General features: G+C 40.0%; 2 protein-coding genes across 2 annotated transcripts in view; one reads left to right on the top strand and one right to left on the bottom strand.

The window, feature by feature from the left end:
- Positions 1–12,177, top strand: part of LOC145395781 (uncharacterized) — a 41,335-nt gene extending 29,158 nt beyond the window's left edge. The window contains exons 7-11 of the mRNA XM_080269318.1: positions 2,327–2,434; positions 3,762–3,838; positions 5,126–5,300; positions 10,860–11,125; positions 12,039–12,177. Of these exons, the coding sequence (XP_080125444.1) occupies positions 2,327–2,434; positions 3,762–3,838; positions 5,126–5,300; positions 10,860–11,125; positions 12,039–12,177 (765 nt within the window). The remainder of the gene's footprint in view (positions 1–2,326; positions 2,435–3,761; positions 3,839–5,125; positions 5,301–10,859; positions 11,126–12,038) is intronic.
- A 7,640-nt stretch (positions 12,178–19,817) lies between these two features.
- LOC145395782 (uncharacterized) lies at positions 19,818–20,554 on the bottom strand. Its single transcript, XM_080269319.1, has 2 exons — positions 20,544–20,554; positions 19,818–20,220 (listed from the first exon to the last, which is right to left on the bottom strand). The coding sequence occupies exons 1-2, from the start codon at positions 20,552–20,554 to the stop codon at positions 19,818–19,820; spliced, it is 414 nt and encodes a 137-aa protein (XP_080125445.1).
- Between the last annotated feature and the right edge of the window lie 1,442 nt (positions 20,555–21,996).

Below are 21,996 nucleotides of genomic sequence, written 5' to 3' on the forward strand. Positions count from 1 at the left end.
TCTCATTCAAACAGCACTTTAACCTCTTCACTTCCCTCACTGATGATCTATATCGATCAGTGCAACGTACAAACTGTCACTGGCATTGGTCTTGCCATGCCACCTAAAACTGCATGATAAACCCCAGGGATTTTTGTGCTATTTTGTCTTTTGAAACCCCAGTATGTACATAGATAATTTCAATCATAGTACACCACTTTGTGGGAATGACGTTTTTTTTTTTTTTCTTGATTTGATTTGCTCCAATACTTTTCTTTCGACTATAATATGAGGCCCTGTACAGAGTGTGATACACAAGTGTCAGAGTTTTTGAACGTGTGATGATCGATAACGCCAAAATTATTAGAGCTAGGATGATGCTGTTTGCATCATTGTAATGCTGAATGTCTCTACATTATCCAACAACTTTTTGGTAAAGAATCAATTTTTTTTTTTTTTTTCCGTTAAGTTGAAAGAAAAAGTCATCACAGTTTGTTTTTGGCATGCAATTGTGCGATCTTTGCACTGCAATAATGCATGAACTAGTACGAAGGCCTGTAGCTAGAGGGTCACTTTATGTTTGAAAATGAAGCTGAATGTCACTAGAGTGTTTAGAAAAAATTATACAAAGTTAACATCAGTCAAAGTAATTTTTACCATATTTTGGAAAGAATACTCATAATTGCCGTTATATTTGAATACCTGATACTTGCTGCACTGTGTGATTTGTGAACAACAGACATTATTTTGTCCATGAAAACAATTTGCACAGCCACAGCACCATGGTTTTACATGCTTTTGATGGTGCGTTACAGTGTTTTACAAGTGGTACGGTCAAGCACAACCTGATAATAATAGCAAGGAAGCTTCCTATATCATGGGATGTTCCCAGATGGAGACAATGCAATATTGCAACAAAAACTAGAAAAAAATATTGAGAAGAATAATGTAAGTACAACTGAGTACCCAGAACTTGTTGCACTGTGTGATTTGTAACAAGAGACCAGGGGTGGGGAACCTTTCTCCTATTAACCCGCTGCTTGCCAGTGCCATTTTAAAACGGTCTGACATAAATCCGCGGCCAGTGCCAGTGCTGTTTTAAAACGGTTTAATATAAAAAACTTCACTGTGACCGCTTTTTTCAAAGTTAACGGGTAAAAATTGGCAGGGATGTAAGGTAACTGTTCCTCCACCATCCCTCAGGCCCTCAAGGCCAAACACTTACTCGTTTCCCCCCTCACGCTCACTCAACATCACTCTGCCTGTGTGCCTCATCCAGTGCTGTACATAGTGAAGGCAATTTGTAAATATTTTCATGTAAGTTGTAAATATTTTCTTGTAAGTGTAAGGACCATATAGTGAAATCAAATTGTAAATACCTTCTTGTAAGTGCCAGGACTGTACGTAATGAAGTCAGGTTGTACCTGTCTTCAAGTAAGTGTAAGATAATGCATTCAGAGTGAGAAAGACACACAAATTGTTATAGATGCTGAAGTAATAAGTAATCAGAAAAGTGTACTGAACATTGCTATACCTTCCCAGCATAAATGCCTGAGTATACCTTACATAGAAAATGGCTTTCTCTCATGTAGGTGGTGAGTGTGAGGGAGTGGCTATACCTGTACACGAGTATGCAGGACTCAATAAAACCCGTTTCTGAGCCTTGGTGAGCATTTTAATAGCGAAATTCATTGTTTCCACATCAAAATCTATCATTTTAGCCAAAAAAAAAAGTCAAAAAATGGCCGGCACTAGGGTGACCTATAGGGCCAAAAATAGCAGGCACGCGGTGGGTTAAGGGCCATTTAGGATATTTTCAACATCATTCGCAGGCTATACAAAATTATCAACTTAAAATTAACTGTAGCCCAGTATATTATATATATATATATATATATATATATATATATATATATATATATATATATATTCGTTCATGAGTTTATGAAATTGCATTTATGAATTGGCTCGCTGGTCTGATCAAATGGTAAATGACCCGGAGGCCGAACATTCCCGACCCCTGCAATAGACATTATTTTGTCTATGAAAACTGCACAGCCACAGCCCCATGGTTTTATATGCTTTGATGATGTATTTCAGTGTTTTACAAGTCGTACATGTACAAACAAAACGTGGTAAAAATAACAAGAAAGTTTCCTATACCTCGGGATTTCCACAGATGGAGACGGTGCAATATTATTGCATTACACAAAAAAGAACACTAATAATAATATTAACAATAAGAATGTAAATACAACTCAAGAACATTATTGCAATAAAAAACAGTGTTGCAATAAGAAGAATAGCCTTATAGACATAGTAAATAATAAAAAATAAAAAGCCACAGACAGTGCTCTTAGCAATGTACACATGCTGGGTACGAGAGCTGGAACCACTGTTATCAGCATTCACACTGGCTGTGAACAACGCCGCACAGGTACGTTCTGAGCGCTTGGTAAGCAAACCCTGCTCATGTTTCAGCCAAGTGTATGTCACATCCGTACAGCATATTGGTGTTTGCGTATCATACTCTTCTAATATTTTTATAATGTGGGTTGAGCACACTTTGGACGAAAATGGTGTTTGTTTTCATGGCGTTCCAACTCTGCGGTCAGAGGTGTTTCATAAAATCCACCACCTCCACATGAAAGTACATACTTTGAGAGACTGTGGGATGGCATTATAGTGATTTTTGGGGGGATTGTGCTTGTATGTCATACACTGCACAGGGCCTCATATCTCTGTTTCGATACATATCACATATATACATGTTGTTATTAAATTTCATTTCAAACGTTTGGTACTAAAAACAATAATTTATGTTTCATTCTGACTAATTATTCCCTGACTGATAAAATTTGAATATGAAAGGAAACTTGCCTGAGTTCATCCATTATCCTTGAACAGTTTGCTGGCTTTGTTCAGGGGACATTTTTGACTTGAGTTCTGCTCTCTCTCTCTCTCTCTCTCTCTCTCTCTCTCTCTCTCTCTCTCTCTCTCTCTCTCTCATTTAAAACACAATGGAGGTAAAGGAAGAACTTGTCACCATCTCCCCTTGTTTTTGTGGCTTCCTACTTCTCGCACTTCACTGCAGCTTTGCATCTCTTTCATTATTCTACTAGCATTTTCAGAGATTAATACTCTTCTGAAGTGAATGCCTCTGTCCCTTCCCAATTACGGAAGCCATATAACATCCACTAAGCAGTGAACCCTTGTCACCTTTCGTGTCTAGCTCTTTCTTGCAAGATTTACCGGGTTTTCTCAGCCATTCATGTATACAGTTGATTAACTAAGAAACTGTCTTCGTCATGCTGTATTTACCTCTGCCTATGACCTCCAAACTATGTGTCCAATCCAGATATCTCGAAGTAAACGTGATGACTTTTTTACTTCTTCCTAGGAAGAACAATACAGTACATCATTATACTTGGAGCCTTTGGGTCATACTTTATTTCGCACTAAAATTATCAGTTTCTTTTAAATTGGGAAGGGCATGTTGCTGGAAAAATTTAAGGAATGATAAATAATAACTTTTAGTTCGAAACGTTTCTCTGGAGTATTTTATGATAAAAATGACATTATATAAGTAAATATATATATATATATATATATATATATATATATATATATATATATATATATATATATATATATATATACATATATATATATATATATATATAGAGAGAGAGAGAGAGAGAGAGAGAGAGAGAGAGAGAGAGAGAGATAAATAGATATATATAAAGTTAGAGTCATTTCTTTATTTGGATATTTACTTGTAGGTAACAGATCAGGTGGAGATTCGTAAATCATTCATGGCAACAGTGCTATATGCTGTTATTCCACAACAACTAGAGAGGTGAGATTCTAAGCTAAGATTAACCTTTGCACTGCAGTTTTCACTGTTATTACTGATAATCCCGTTTATATTAAGGTAGTTTTATGCAGCAAAGAAAAGCTATACATTGTCAAAAGACAGAGACAGCATACCAGTTTGAAATTGCCATATGTCTTTTTAATCATAGATAACGTAATTGATGAAAGTAATTTCATTTTTTTTTTTTACTTGTCAAGGTGGAGTAGTAAGATAATAAACCTGTCAATGCACAAAAATCAAGAGCATACCTCTACGGAGTACACAAATGTTGAACTGCATTCTGCACATATTACCTCCTTTTGTGTGTTCACAATAATGACACTTCTTTTGGTTCACTTGTGTTACTAAGCAACATTAGTAAGCCTAAGTAAGTCCAACCCATAATGAAGGGGTTAGAAACGGGCTCAGTTAACTCAACTGCTAAAAAGATTCTCTTTTTAGCCAAAGAAAACAAAAATGTCATTTTCCGCACGTTATATTTTGGCAGTGCGTCCAAGAAGGACTATATATAATCATCTGCGATAAAAATATGTTATCTGCTCCTGATTCTTGGTTATTTTCGTCTTCCCAGCATAAAAAGCAGAACTGGGAAGGACAGATGGATGGGAAGATAATGGAGTTGTAAATAATATACTGTCGCTTCTTGTAGTCTGACAATGTTCTATGGTAAAGGAAATGATCTGAGGGTATGCATGGAGCTATGGCAAGATGATGAAACTGGGAATTAAAAAAAAATATATATATGTAATATTCCGGCACTGTCTGCAGATGGGACTTTCCTTTCAGCTGTAATATAATAACAATAATTTGTTATTATTATTATTATTATTATTATTATTAAAGGTGTTATTATTATTATTATTATTATTATTATTATTATTTTTATTATTATTGTTGTTATCGTTATTATTCGAGAACAAATTCTTTCAAATAGATGGACAGGGGCGTACCTAGAGATCTGGGGGCCCGGGGGGCTTGGTTCTTTGCGGGGCCCCCCTCTTGGAGGGGGTCCCGCAAAGAACCTAGCCCCCCAAATGCTCAAAACTTACCTAATATCTCAGCCGGGATTGTCGGGATGATAAATATATATACTGTATTTTTAAATATTAATTTTTAAAGGCTTTTGGGGGCCCCCCTCAATTGGGGGCCCGGGGGGCAGTTTCAAACAGCCCCCCCCCCCCGCTCCCCCCTCAGGTACGCCACTGCAGATGTAACAAATGGCTATAACATCTACAAACATAGCCTCTTTAATTCTAACAATGTTTCCAGGTGGGACTTGACTTTCGCCTATGATCAAACTGCTGTTAAATTCGCCATGGCCACGCCGGTCATAACACCCAGTTGGCTGAGCTTCTACTACCCATTGAGTGGCCAAGTGTGGATCGGTGTCTTGGCTTGTACGCTGACTGTCTGCTTCACACTTGTCAAGGTAAACATGCAAGTGGTCAGTCACGGCAGCATCCAGTATTAGTAATAACAGGCAGCAGAAAACGGTTCATTTTATAATAATAAATAATAATATAATAATAATAATAATAATAATAATAATAATAATTTATAATAATAATAATAATTATTATTATTATTATTATTATTATTATTATTATTATAAATTATTATTATTATTATTATAAATTATTATTATTATTATTATTATTATTATTATTATTATTGTTGTTGTTTTGTTTTTCTTTTTGTTCACCATCATAATTAATTTAGACGTGGGACATTCTAATTAGCAGCCCGGGGCCGTCTTCCAGTGTTAGTCTATCTATCTATCTATAGCCCGACGCCCTAATCCCGCAAAGGGTGGCCGCAGACAAAACGCCTCCAAGTCACTCTGTCACCCACCATTTGACTCCCCTCCCCCCAACTCACCCCCCCCTCCCTCATATACCTCTCAACTCCATCCCTCCACCTCATCCTCGGTCTACCCCTCCCTCTCCCTCCCTCCACCTCACCTACATACACCCTCTTAGTCAGTCTTTCATTCTCCATCCTCTCCACATGTCCAAACCACCTCAGTGTATTTCTCCTAATCTTTTCAACCACATCCACATCTACCCCACAACGTTCCTTCACTTCTTCATTCGTCAACCTGTCCCTCCATGTCACTCCACATGCTCCTCTCAAGTAACTCATTTCCACTGCTCTCACTCTTGACTTGTTCCCCTCTTGCAAGGTCCACGCCTCGCTTCCATACGTCAGGGTAGGGATCACAATACCATCATGCAGTGACTTCTTAACTTCCATACTCACCTCCCTATTTCTCATCACTGCTTTCAGTGTGCCAACAACCTTCCTTCCCTGCTGTACCCTTTCACGTACTTCATCCCCCAAAGTTCCATCCTTACTCATCACACTACCCAAGTACTTGAATGCACTCACATTCTCCATATCCTCACCATCCAACCTCACTGCACACTCTGTGACTTCATTCCTCTCAAACACCATAACTTTACTTTTGTTTACATTAACTTTCAGCTTCCTCCTCCTACACACTGTCCCAAATTCATTCACCAAACCTTGGAACTCCCATTCATCTTCACTCAACAATACTGTATCATCAGCAAACAGCAACACCGGAAGCTTCCAAATCTCACCCTCATTCATTAGGGCCACCCCGACATCCACTGCCCTACCTTGTACCTCCTTTACGACCCCATCCATATTAAACAGCCATGGAGACATTACACACCCCTGTTTCAGTCCCACATTGAGATCAAAGAACTCACTCAGCTCTCCATCCACTCGCACCGTAGCCCTAGCTCCCTCGTACATACTCTTCACAGCACTCAACAATTTCCCCTCCACTCCATATATTCTTAATACCTTCCACATACCTTTCCTATCTATTCTGTCATAAGCTTTCTCCAAGTCCATGAAGGCAGCGTACACTTTCCTTCCCTTCTCTAGATACTTCTCCACTAAACATCTTAGAACAAATATCTGATCTACACACCCTTTTCCCTTCCTAAATCCCCCTTGTTCTTCTCCAACTAGCTCCTCTGTCATATGCCTAACCCTATCAATGAGTATTCTACCATATATTTTACCAGTCACACTAAGAAGGCAAATACCCCTATGGTTACCACATACTTCTCTCTCCCCTTTTCCTTTGTACAGAGGAACAATTATACCTGATTTCCAGTCCTCTGGAACCCTTCCCTCTTCCCAAGCCAATCTACACAACTTCCATATCCACTCCACAACAATCTCACCCCCATACCTAAGCATTTCACCACACACTCCATCAATTCCTGGGGCCTTTCCCAGCTTAATCTTCTTCATCGCTTCCACTACTTCCGACCTACTGATCTCTTCCTCCCTCCTCTCATCTCTTCTTCTCCCAGCCATTCCCCAACCACTTATACTCACACTGCTCTCACTCTCTACCTTCAACAAATCCTCAAAGTGCTCCTTCCATCTCCTCAATTTCTCTCTCTTCTCCACCAACAATCTATTATTCCTATCTTTCACTCCCCTACTATTTCCCCCTTTCACACTGCCTTACTTTCTTTACCTCCTTCCAAAACAATTTCTTACTCTCCCTCCATTTCACACTCAGATTCCTCCCAAACTCTTCATCCACTTTCTTCTTACTCTCCTTCACCAGTCTCTTAACCTCCCTTCTCCTGCTCACATATACCTCTCTCTTCTCTCTCTCATCTTCTCCCCTACCTCTACTCGCCAACCATTCACCATATGCCTTCTTCTTTTGTTCCACAGCTCGTTTCACCTCATCATTCCACCATGCTGTCCCTTGCACACCCTTGCATCTCCTCCTCACTCCACAAACCACCTCACACGCTGCGCTTATCTCTTCCGTGAATATCTTACATACGTCTTCCACCCCTTCCATCTGCTCTAGCTCATACCTTCCCAATCTTTCTTCCACTATGCTCTTATACTCTGTCCTCTTCTCACTATCTTGCAATTTCTCCACTCTTCTCACAGGAGCTGCTTCCTCCTGTCTTCCCCTTCGCCTCCTCAACCACTTTCTTTGCAGCTCTATCTTGGCCATCACTAAGTGATGGTCCGAGACTCCATTCCCCCACCCTCTCCACACCCTTGCATCCAACACTTGTCTTCTCATTCGCTCATCCACACACACGTAGTCTATCATTGCCTTTCGTTCAACAAGTTCACCATCCATCCTCCTTATTACTCTCCATGTATACCGGTGGATCATCTTATGACGAAAGTAGGTGTTGGCTATTGCCAACCCCTTACCAGCACAGATGTCCACCAAAGCACCACCATTCCCATCTACTTCCGCTGGCACACCCCACTGACCAACCACTCCATCCACTCGTACATTCCCGACTTTGCCATTCATGTCTCCAATCAACAGCACTCTCTCGCTCCTCTCAAACTTGTCCATACATGCTTCTACTTTCGCCCAAAACTCATCTTTCACTCTTGCCACTCGATCCTCTGTTGGAGCATACACACATACAATCGCCCATGCTTGTATACCTACTTTCATCCTCACCCATACAATCCTTGCACCCACTGTTCCATACTCTCTTATATTCTCCTTCCACTTCTTGCTTATCATCAGACATACTCCCTCTCTTGCCCTCTCATTCTCACTGACTCCCGCACATATACCTACACCGTATTCCCATTCTCTCATCCTTTCACCTTTCCATTTAGTTTCAGTCAATCCACATATATCCACTTTTGCATCCTCAAGCACCTGGACAATCTCTCTCTCTTTCACTTCATCATTCACTCCTCTCACATTCCACGTTCCTACTCTCAGAATGTCCTTTGTCCGTTCCTTAGTCGTCAACGTATGGTCCGTCCGGGTCCGAGGCGCTTTATTTGCTTTTTTAGTTAGTTCTTTTTACGGGGTGGGGCACTAACCCACCACCAACCCTTTTAGTCGCCTCGTACGACAAGCAGGGATACTGGGGGAGTATTCTTGAAACCCCCCTACCCCCACACACGTAAATATATTTTCACAAGGCAGTTGCTTCTGTTTAACTCCTTCAGGATTTTTAACGAAATGTGCTTTACTCTAGCGAAGCACAATATGGTTCTTCATTTTAATGAAGTCCCGTATGGTGCACATATGTCTATTGAAATTGTTCTTTGTTATTTTATATTTACTGAGGACAATGATACATTTAACCCTCTCATGGTTGCATTTTCTTGTTCTTCCCTTTCATATACCATGAGCCAACAGTATATGATTTCTATTTAGGTGAATGTGTTAACGGAGACAGTTGCTTATTCTAGTACCATGAACGCTTCCTTGGTCAGGTTAATTTTTATTATTTTTTCAAGTTAACTCCAGACGATAGGTTCAAGTGAGTCTTAAACAGGAGACTCACAGGTGAAAATGAGACTGAGCGATAAAGAAACTTAATGGAAAAATATTAGTTTCATTTTGCAGCTATAAGTGCAGTAACTCTTCTTGGATGATTTCACATTCGTGTAGAAAGAAATTAAAGAATATATATTAATGTTTTTATACAGGCGGTGGCTGAATCGGTAAAGAGGCGGCCTGCAGTCCTGATGGACCAGGTTCGAATCCCGGCTGGGGCAGGGAACAGTTTAAGGATTTGAATTTCATGAAAGCAGACTTTCCTGATCTACCAGATGACCCGCCGACATGTCATAAAAATACCCCCGCTAATACCAATACACCAGTCCTGTATGAGACAGCCCTAGCATGTATTCAATATGGACGGTGGGTGTTAGCGCCGAAGTGGTGACATGTAGAGAGGAGTATGGTATGTAGGAGGACTACTGGGCCTTGAGAGCAGGCTGTGAAGCCTATGCCCTGAGTCGGACACATTAAAAAAAAAAAAAAAAAAAAAAAAAAACACTCTGCTGGCACACATATTTATGGTATAGATGAGTAAATGGAAAGTTCGGATTGTTACTTCTCACCCCCATCCCCCTCTTCAGCCGCCACTGTCATGTCAGTGGTAGGCTACTTCGCACTTGTTAATTTCTTGAAGCCACAGCATGGCATTGTTAATTAATTCTGCTTTCATTCAGTTTTATTAAGGGATGTCTTTTTCGACGAACAAAGAACTTTACCCATCCCTAATAAAATAATCTCTAATAATAATTATAAAACTAATAAAAATAATAATAAAAATACATCATACCTTCATTGCATGCAGTATCTGACTAATCCATGGCATATTCAGTATTTTTGAGGGTGCAATATGTTGGCAAAAATTACATATGGTAAAGTAGAAAAAAAAAAAATTACCTCACGAAATTGGACATACCAAGCAACTCCGGAAAAAAATGGCACGAATGGCATCATTAGAACTATATGTTTTCCTGACGGTATGATGCACGGAGATGCACTTCCTTTCATGATTGATGTCTAAGCCATTCAACTGTCTGAAACATCATTGTTCGCCCTTATGACAAAACAGGAAGCAGTGCCAAGACACAGCATACCTGTCCCCGACAGCCACTTTAGTGTTGACCTACAAACACAACAGCATATCTGGTCAAAGATGCTGCATATCAGATCTGCAATAGATCGGGTGAAAATTGACGATCTAATGCCCATTTGAAATTTAAGGCCCGACCCACCTGACATTGGTCCCTATACAGTTAACTGGGGGCTGACTCCCCCCCTGGTGTAATGAGACATGTTATAGGATGCAGATTTGAAAGATGCACCTTCAGGTTTTGGTCTCGTGTCGATATGACGAATTTTAAAGGAGTTATAGTAAAAAAAAAAAAAAAAAAAAAAATTACCTTTTTCCGGCCTACAGCATGGGCATTGGCCCAATTTGGCCCAAAATTTAATCAGTTGATCAGAACGTCATAGTCCACCATCTTTGAAATTTTGGTCAAAATCGCACCAGTAGTTTTTGCGCAAAATTGTTAACAGAGAGATAGAAGGATAGGCAAACAAACAAACCGAGTGAATACAATACCCGCTCCGATGGAGGGGGAGGACAGGTAATAAACAACTATCCAGTCATATCATTGTATATCACTGTATATATATGTTTTACAGATTACGAGGAGAAAAACGTGGCAAATGCGGCATGGAGTGCTGTGTACTGGGTCGGTAGTGCTGGAGTCTGTGGGCACACTGTTGGGCCAGGGGCTTTACGGACAATTCTCAACCAGCCAATCCAACCACATCCTGTTCGGCAATTGGTTGTTTTTCGGTGTAGTGGTGGGCACAGCATATCGGGCCAGCCTCATCGCTTCCCTCACCCTCCCAAGGCTGCCACCCAGACCAGAGACAATAGCTGAGCTGGTCAAAGTAGTTGACAGGTGAGATATCGGAGAACAAACGATTGGATGCAAAGGTGGTGGATGAAATTGAAATGTAAGCTAATGCTGGGCCCTTTGGTTTTTCATCTCTGCACTGTCACTGCATCCAAGTTCTTAAACTCTCCCCCGGTTCACCAACATATTACATAGTGAGTTAGTCTTCACCCAGCAGCTGGTGTTTTATTCATATCAATCGATATGTTACTTTCAGACCTGACTGTTCACAAGCAGGGCAACACTGAAGAAATCTACAAAACCAAGTACCAAGTAATACATCCTCCACTTAGACCATACTTGAGATATTCCATCCCTCAGTATTTATCTCCAGCATTACTTTTTTTTTCTACTTTTGTGCTCACCGCTATCGTAACCTTATTCACCTCCACATGCATTGTTCTCTAGAGACATCACAGCCATACAGTCTTTTGCTTATGCTCCCTCCAGTCTACCCTAATACATGGACTGGATCCGCACATCCTGTAGCACTCTGGATATTATCCAGTTCATTGCTTATCTTATATTCAGACAGCTGTGTAACTTTATTAGTATTATCCCTAAACTACAATAGGATAAATGCAAGGAATGTGCAGTAATAAACGGTATAAAGAAAGGCCAAGTAAGTGCCCTATATTTTTCAATTTTAATTGACCCAGATTTTTTTCTTTCAATTTGTAGCTTATTTCACGATGCTCAGTGGCAGGAAGAAACACTTCATCATAACTAGTATCATATCTTTGTTTTAATTTAGTGTAACAATTTAGCATTCGAGATGCAAAGATGGCAATTTTAGGCCATTTTTTAAGTTAAAAATATATTACTAAATGTATCTTGAAGTTACGTTTTGGTGTTGCAGTATTCTAAGGGCCTCCATTGTAATACTAAGTAAATATTTATTTTTTTTTACATGTTACAGGGTGACAGTAGAATATTTTGATGGTCCATACAAGGAGTTCTTTTTAAACTTTGAATCAAGCGCCTTTAGAGAACTTGGGAACATGATGGTCGAGGGAAATGTTATGGACGGACTCAGCGCAGCTCTGAAGATGAAGTGAGTTGGTTTTACTTATAATGATACTTTTTTTCTTTTTATAATAACAGAACAGAGGACGGAAAAACGAATGAATAAAGAAAAATAATCCATACACCAGAGAACTTGTGTCCTCCATTCATAAAAAATCTGTAACAGTTGGACTTGAACAGAAGTAGGTTGAAGTTTTGGGTGAAACAACTCTGGGGAAGCGAGTTACAAAGAGTTGCAGTTAAGGAAGTGTAAGATTTCTGATAGGCAGAGGTTCTGCAATATGGCAGTGTGACATTCGAGCCATGATCGCTACCAGATGCCCATGTAGCACAAGGGAGGACATGGAGAAGTGGCACAATGTATGCAACTTCTTCTGAGCATTTGCTGTAAAAGTATCTGCAAAAGAATGCAAGGGATGCAACATTCCTTCTCACCTGTAGAAGAGGTAGTTTATTTGTAATTGCAGGGTTCATAAGAATACTAGCAGCTTTGGTCTGATTTTGTCTTTTTATTTAAGTGCAACCTCTCCACATTCATTCCACAAGGGTGAGCAATATTCAAGCTGAAAGTGTGCATGACTTATAAACTATAACTAACTGCTCGTCAGTGAATAAGCTAAGAACTCTGTACAATAATCCAAGTTTCTTTGAGGCAGTTTTAGCAAAGTGCTCTGACATGAAAAGTGACACTGAGCGCATTGTTAGATGAAACGCCAAGATTTTCAAAACTCTTGTATACAGGAATATTTTTAGCATTGAAGGTACTATAGGAATCTGGCAATATCTGTCTATTAGTAAACTGTATATATTTGGCTTTACAGGCATTAAATTAGACATGGTTATTCTGTCCCCATTCAGTGATCTTAGATAAGTCTTGATTTATGGAGATGGCTGTACTGAGTTGTAAGATATAATAAACTTTGTGAATGAGTGTTTAAATGTGAATGTACTGTGAAGTCTTGAGTCATCTGCATATGAATGGATAGGATTCTGGGTGACAGATAAGAGATCATTAATATGAATTAGGAATAGGGTTGGAGCCAAAGCTAATACTTGTGGCACGCCGGCATTACCTGAGTGGAAATTTTAATATACATCATCTACTTTTCTCTTCTTGTCACTGAGATATGGGGAAATCAGAGGAACAAAATACGTTAGTCTATAGCAAGGGAGTGTGGATACCAGGGAACGGTGTCATACCCTGTCAAAAGCTTTAGAAATATCAAGGGCTACTGCATGATTTTCCCCATGTTGGTCTGTTGACTGACGGATGGTGTGAGTTAGGAGACTGAGTACATTAATGATGGATCTTCCATGACGAAAACCATAATAGCACTAATTACATGTTGGATTCAAGATGTTTATCTATGTGCTTATTCATTACAGTATCAAGTACTTTACCAAAAGAGGACGTGATAGCTATTTGTTTGTAATCAGAGGGGTCAGAGGAACTTCCTTTCTTCGGAATAGGGTGGATATTGGCTTCTTTCCAAAAACTGGGGAGTGAAGAAGTACGGTACGTATGGATCGCCTGAATAATTTAACTAGAACTGAAGCAAGTTCTGAGGAGCATTTTTTCCAAACAATTGGAGGAATAGCTTTGTTGGTTGATAAATTGTCTAGGATGGATTTTTTTGTATCATGTCTGTATTTTAAGTGAAGCAATATCAAGTTCTAGTACTGGGATGTTCTGGCTGACTTCCTGTAAAAAAAAAAAAAAAAAAAAAAAAAAAAAAAAAAAGGCAAATATTCTGGCATGGATATTCACTTTACTACATAGGTCATTTGTAATGTTACCATCTGAAGATTTTAGTGGGGAAGTGGGCGATGACCTGTTACATCATTTACTGGTATTTCAGGGATACGTTAACTGACATGAGATAACTGAAGTTATTGGGAAGCTTGGATGAATAAATTAGATTTTTTTTTTTTCGTAAATCGTTTGTCACATACATTCGCAGTAGAAAAAAAAAACTGTTGTACAGATTTTGAAAAATGGAAAAGAAAAAGAAAAGAAAAAATGTATTGGCATTTTCAGTTATTTACGATTATTGTTTGTTCTACTTTACATACCGTATATTATACATCATCCTACGGTACTGATTAAAGTAAGATTATTTAATATGATGATTTTTTATAATGTGTCCGAATCACGGTGTAAGCACCAGATCCCGTTCCTTGAAGTCCAGCAGTCCCTCTACACACTGTACCATACACCTTCACAAGGCACCACTTCTGCGCTAACATCCGCCATCCATATTTAAAACATGCTCTGTCTCACACGGGACTGGTCTACTGGTATCAGCGAGGTTGTTGTTACATGTTAGCAGGTCTGATAGTAGGTCAGTAAAGTCTGCTTTTAACGAAATTCAAATCCATAAACTGTTCTCTGCCCCAGCAGGGATCTGAACCCTCATCCATTGAGATACGTGAACACTTTTCTACCGACTCGGACACCGATAGATAACGATAATTATCATCCAGGGTCCATTTCTTAAGCCTCATTATTGCCCGCCTTCAGCAAGGGGGAACGATGTATATATTTTTTTTTTGCCAGCGTTTGTGTGTCTGTGTGTGTGTCTGCTCCCAACGTATCTCGAAAAGTTGCGGACGAATTTTCACTAAACTTTTGGGAATTAGCAGCTATGTGCATGTGCTGAAGGCTTTTACTTTTGGTGTGGATTTGATCAATGACGGCTGAATGCCAGTCGCCAAATGCTTTTTAATAATGGACGGGCTTTTTGCGAAGGGCGGTAGCTTAATTCCGAAGAGTTTTGCGAATTTTCTTAAACTTTATTTTGTAGGTAATTTGTACCTTATCCAGCGACCTATTTTGGCGGGCGATTAGCATTCGGCCCCTGAATGCATTTGTTTCATTTATTATGTTTCCTCAGACGACATTGTTTGGCTTTAGGCAGATCTCTTGTCATGAAGGGGTAAAAGGATGACGATCCTTCCTCACCTGTTTGAAAAATCTCTCCAGACCTGAATGACATTGCTTGGAGACAGCATGGATGAAAAGTCAAATGTCACCGGACTGAAGGTAACAGTAGAACGTAGGGGTCTCGCTAGTGCTTTTGTCGACTGTATTTATTCTCGACCATTTATAGCAGTGACTTCTATGTTATGTAATTACTTAAAACAATTACTTATTATCCGGAGAAGACAAACTATAATTCTGTATGGTGATAATCTGTCCAGTAGTTATGACCTCACGAAGAGTCATGGCAATAGTTTAAGAACAAATAAAGCTAGAGGAAGACAAATTTATAACTATAATTATGCAAAACTTATGAAGATTTTTTTCTATATGCTTGTAATTTTTCACTGTATATATATATTATAAATGCATTTTTCCTTATGACTGAATTGCAGAAATTTTAACATACTGTTCCGAGAGTTAAAGTAAAAAATGCAGGTAAACACACTGCAGTGATTCTCCGGCATAATGAAAACGTACTTGTTTTAGGTTTAGTCTTTTCCCCAAAGCAATGCATCCCTTTTAGATACAGGCCCGTTTTCTCGTTGGGTAAGAAGGCTCCCTAGCACCTCATCCGTAGCAATTTATTTTTAGATGTGGCTGGCGAATATCCTCTAGTACATTATTTATGCAGATTACAGCCGTATGACAGGAAGGTTAAATAAGCATTATAAATCGTTTAGGAAAAGATGTTAAGGAACTTCCTTAACCAACGATAATACGGGCAACAATGGCTATTTGAACTGTGACCCCTGTTTTATAAACCAAGTCTGTTACATGTCATTCAGAGTGAACACAGAGTACTATCAGATATTACAGAGGGCAAATAGGCTATTTGAACTGTGACCCCTGTTTTATAAACCAAGTCTGTTACATATCATTCAGAGTGAATGCAGAGTACCATCAGATTTTTCAGTGGGCAAATAGAACATGTTGATCATAGTTTTTTTTCCCTTTGCACTAAAATTTTCGGTGTTATAGTGACAGAAATGTCAAAACTAAGAAACCGTGGACTAAATCGCCAGAGTTCAAGTTAGTTTCCATAATAGATCTCTTCACTATAAAATGTTATCATCTTAATATCCTCCACACGATTATATTGAAGACCTTTTGAGCATGAAAAGCAATACAGGTTTCAATTATTCCTTCTTATCAGGCTGAATATAATGAACTGACTTTAAATAGAACTAAATAGGAAATGTGTTCTCCAAGCAAAGAAATTAAAGAGAGACTTTGAAAGGGAAGGATTTGAAAAAAAAAAAAAAAAAGGTGTTTTTCGAATGTTATTTAATCCTTTCATCGCCCATAATTGTCTCAACTGAATAATTATTTCCTGGCATGAGCCTAAATGTAATTTTATTAACGTCCTTACTCCGAGGAGTGGTTCTCTCATGTGAAGAGTATGAAGTTGTTTATGATATATATATATATATATATATATATATATATATATATATATATATATATATATATATATAATCTCATCGATTAGCCGTTTGAGTGTCCACTGCAGGACCACCCTATCCCTACCGAAGTGGGGACGGTACGGCCTATGTATCTCTACCTAGTGGCTTAGGCTGTCTACCAGAGATTGTATGTTGGGTGAGAAGTGCTTGTAAATGTAACTGTTGTGTTGGAGTGGCTTTGGATGTGTGTGTAGTCTGTGAACCAAGTGTAATCAGCCCGCACAAGCCGACTGGGTGCAAACATACTTTATAGTATGTGACACTGGTTCAACCACAGCACCCCTTGTGTCCACCAATGCAGTACTTGGCCAGAAGAACGCTCCCAAAGTTATTACCCTGGCGGGGCGCGAACCCTCGTTCTTCAGTGTACAAAAACGCACACTTTACCACTGAGGCTCGCTCATATATATATATATATATATATATATATATATATATATATATATATATATATATATATATATATATATATATATCTATCTATCTATCTATATATATATATATATATATATATATATATATATATATATATATATCTATAAGTTATTGTTTTAAATAAACAATCAATTGGAAAGCAAATTGGTAGCTGAATTTGAAGAAGCCAAAACGTGTAGATGGTTCGGCATGTGACGAGGAGCCAAGATTCCAGAAGGCTGAATGATGTACGAATGATTAAGTGGCCCATTCTGTTGGGCATGCTATTCATAATTTTCCCAGTGTCTAATATTCCGTCCTTATATATCCTACCTTATGCTATTCCTAGGTGAGGAAAGCGTCTGGATGAATTATTACTTTTTTTTATTATTTTTTTGTTTATTTCAGGAGTGCTCATATTGGTGCCCCCGTAAACATACAACTGATAACGTCCAGAAACTTTGCTAAGCTTGATGGTACTTCCCCCTTTTATCTAGGCAAGGAATATCTGCTACGGTTTTCGTTAGCCTGGGCAGTGCCTCACGATGCCCCATACACTCCTCAGGTTGATAAATGTCTGAGGATTATATCACAGGTGGGTAAGAGAATTTTATCTTTTAGCTTAATACATTGTTTATAAGAAATCACTCTTTATCTGAGTAACAATGACTGCAGATAGCAATATTGTTAAAGATATCGTTGTAGTAAAGAAGTTCAGTTATTTATTTCACAAAGATGATGTTTTACATATTGTATTTTTCCAACCTCCATGCACTTTGATCCATTTTTGATAAATCCTTAGTAGTGAACAAGTCTTCACTAATTTCAAGCCTTCGAAGAGTTATATCCCGAGATGAATAAGAATGATCTGTAGGTGACAAGAGAATTGAACTGAATTATTGGAAAAAAAAAAAAGTGGCGCTGCAACAGCTTGATTATATGACACTGAATTAACGTTAAAACCTGTGTCCTAAAAAAAAATAAATCGATACCTCTGTCAAGGAAAACAGGCACCAAATTAAATAAATTATCAATTTACCTTAAGAAAAATATATCAATCAGACAGACAGAGGTTCCTTCAAGCATGAAGGACAGAGAGTAGACACCATCCATCCCACTATGCCTATGGAGAAACCTCCAACGCAGGTCCCCCAGACTCGGACACAGGACTGGCAAGTGACGGACAGTAAGTGGAACAAGTCAGTCATCACAATACAGGTGAGTCCCGCCACACATTTGGAACTCGTAACTAAGCCATGAGTGCCCAATGCAAAAATGGGAAACAGCCACCTCCAATCGCTAAGACATGGAGGGGAGAACCCTTGGCACTACCATTCTCTGAAAAAACAACCCTTAATTTATTATTAAGATCAGCATCCCAAAGGCTTTGCCAACTAATAAGAATCACCTGCTTCAAGTAAAGTGTCATATCGGAAGCAGGAAAGGGGTCATCTAGAAGAAGCGGATTGTGCTAATGTATCTGCCATCTCTTTGGCCACCACACTGACATGCGCATGAACCCAACAACATCTGACTAGTTTGCTTCTCTTAATTAGGAAAAGCCACTCGAGAAAGGCAAGGATAGGAGATGAGCTGAATTCAGTTCTGCAGTAAGAATGGTGGAATTTAGAAGAAGAATTCCTGCCCATACAAAATCTGGGAAATTCACCCCAGACCTGACACCAGTGTCTGACTCTGAACAATCTGTATATACAAGGCTGGTTCCTTGGTGAACGGACGAACGTTCCAGAACAACTAATGGAAAGCCAGAGTAGAGGCAGAAGACTCTGTAACCTCAGAATTGCTGCACAACTGCACCTCAAGAAGACACCAAGGAGCGATTTGGGGGAGGCGGACAGGGCAGACACACTGTAGAGAAACCTAAATCTCCCATAATCTGCCTGATCCTGTACGCAAATGAATGTGGAGTGAGATGATGAGGAACAATAATTACGTGACTGATGAGAAGTGAGTCTATCGACGTTGCTCCCAAAGGTACCTGGTCCACCGTGTTCACCCCCAGATAGATAAGGGGAAACCCAGAAAAAAAAGGGTTTACCCAATATTTACACTATTTATAACAAGTATGGCAGGGCAAGAGGACTGTTAAGTAATAGTGGAGATGGCCTCCACTTGATAAAAGGGGGAGAGGAAAATTGGCCCGTATTCCCCCTACATTAGAAGGCAGAGGACAGTCGAGCGAGTGTGAGTGGTGTGGGCAGTGTCCTGGTGCTATCTGGAAGTTTCTGCCTCACTCCGCTACTCTGTCTGTGAAACAGCTCATCTGCCTCCAACTCCGCCTGCTCGACCCACTGACTCCAGCACTCGAATTAATGCAGTAACAATGGTTTGGGAGGAAGCTGGTATTTTCCCCCTTACACAGATCCCCCTAAAAATGCTGCTCAAGAGTAGCCTCTGAAAAAATACCAGGGAGGCTTCAGGGACGATCATCAGTGGTGAACCCCTGGTGACTGACTCAGTGGTTCCGCTTCGATGTTGTCGACACCGGCGATGTGGATGACCTTGAACTTGTAAGGCTGGAGGCTGAATGACCACCATAGGATGTAATCGTTCCGTCCCTTGAAGTTGGTTAGGAAAACGAGAGGTTAATGGTCAGCATAACACCTTTCCTCTGAGGTAGTTATCAAATTTTAGTATACTGGAACTTTGTAAGGCATTCCCATTCTATAGTAAACATCTTTTCTCTTTCTATCAATTTTCTACAAGCATAAGTTTTGGGGTGTGGACGAGCATTATAATATTGAAGTAGTATGGCTCCAAGACCATGATTAGAAGCATCAGCTCTTAAAGGTTAGATTATGTCATGCAACTTCAGAATGGGATACGAGGAGAGGGAAACCTTCAGTTGCTCGAAGTTCGTCAGGTTGTCTTCCGTCCAGGCAAGAGGTTCTGGCACTCCATTCATCAGCAAGTCTGAGAGTGGTCCGGTGTAGTCAGATGCCCGAGGAATGAACATCCTGTAAAAGGAGACCATACCAAGAAAATCTCGGAGCAGCTTCTTTGTCGAAGATGGCCCCAGTTGTAAGAGGGCGCCGATCTTGTCAGGCCGATGCTGGAGATGATTTCCACCGAGAATGAAACCAAGGTAATGGATGGATGGTACACCAGACCGGCACTTGGAGATCTTGAGCATTGGTAATGTTCTTTTAATCTCTCGAAGACTAGTCGTAGATCTTTGAGGTGCTTGTCTCAGCCTGTGGAGTAAACAGAGATGTTATCAAACTAAAAGGATACATTAGGTAATCCTGCCAAAACAGTAAGCATGAGCTGTATGTATGTAGCACAGACTGTGACTATTCCAAGTGGTAAATGGTAGAATTCCACCAATCCCAAATGGGTTGGGAAAGCTGTTAATGGCTTGGCCCTTTCTGTCAAAGGCACATGGTAGTATGCCTTGCTTAGGTCATTCTGAAAAATACATATGTCATATTCGATGGAGCAGGATGGTTCAGCTTGAAAAATAGTTATAGAGTTGAAGTGTTGATAGTCAATCGCCATGTGGTAGGTAACATCTTGCCTGTGGACCATTATGACTTGAGAACAGTATTGGGAGGAAGATCTCTGGAGTATCCCTTGCTGGTATAACTGCTCGACTTCCGGCTCATATTAGGGCTTGAGGTGAATAGGCCATGGTAGAGTTTGGAGTGGAATTTCTCAGTGGTGGTAAGGAAGATATCTTGTTTGATGGTGGTGGTACAACCTGGGATGTCAAAAAATAAAGAGCTAAAGTTGTTTAACAGTTCCTGGAGACTGGCCTGTTGGTTCTCGTCTAAGGAATGATGGAGAGTTGGTTGACAGACGGTGGACTTGATAGTTGAGCTGACTGGAGACGAGGAGCTTGATGCTGACTTACTAATGTCCTCCTCGACACACGCCATATCTCCGTCCCTATAGGGAAAATCCACCTCTCCTAATCTCAGTACCTTGTCTGTGATAAGGCAGGAGTTTGCCTGGGCTCGATGATGATACTTTTTCAGGAGATTGGGGTGCCAGAGTTTAAGTGTTCGTGGCTCTTCGATGAGTTAGTCAACCTTTCCCTGTCGTTCAAGAACCTTGTATGGTCCCTTCCAGGCAATGAGAAGTTTGCTTCTTTTGCTAGGGAGTAAATCTATGACTTCATCACCAGGATGGAATTGACGGTTCTGTGGTTGGATATTAAAGTACAACTTGTACTTCGTCACACTTACATCAGCGTTCTTGGTGGCGATTTTGGTGCACTCAGCTAGCTTGTCCCTGAACTTAAGGACATACTGGAAGCTTGGCCGGTCGTCCTCCTGAACAGTCCGATCTTCCCACAGATGACGTAACAGAGCAAGAGGTCCTCGTACCATTCTTCTGAAGAGCGGTTCAAATGAGGAAAATCCAGTTCTGTCCATAGGACTTTCTCTGAGGGGAAAAAGAAGAGGAATTAGATAACTGTGCCATTCCCGGGGCTTGTCATCACACAACAAGTGAAGGCCGGCTTTGAGAGGTCCGTGGAGGTGTTCACTTCTCCCATTTCTGCTGGGGTGGAAGGATGTAGTAAAAATTGGTTTCACACCAAGAACTTGTGAAGTTCAATGAAACGTGAAATGTGTGCCACGGTCTGAGAGGATTTCCTTGGGGTTGTCAACTCGTGAGAAGATGCCAATGAGTGCTTCAGTATTGGAGTTAGAATCGATGTCTTTCAGAGGCACTGCTTCGGGAAATCCTGTAGCAAAGTCTGTGAGAGTGAAGATGTCAGGACTTTACAGTATCACAAAACACACATGGGTATTTTAGAGGTTAAATGAAAGTCATATGCTAGGCCCTGGAGGAAAAGGTGTTTGCAAATTCCCTCTGAGGAATGGAATGCTATATTCAGCACCTAGTCACACACACACACACACACACACACACACACACACACACACACACACACACACACACACACACACACACACACACACACACACACACACACACACACACACACACACACACACACACAC

Source organism: Coenobita brevimanus, chromosome 33 (genome assembly GCF_032717465.1).
Source record: "Coenobita brevimanus isolate Jiangsu-jjx chromosome 33, ASM3271746v2, whole genome shotgun sequence".
Lineage (NCBI taxonomy): Eukaryota > Metazoa > Arthropoda > Malacostraca > Decapoda > Coenobitidae > Coenobita > Coenobita brevimanus.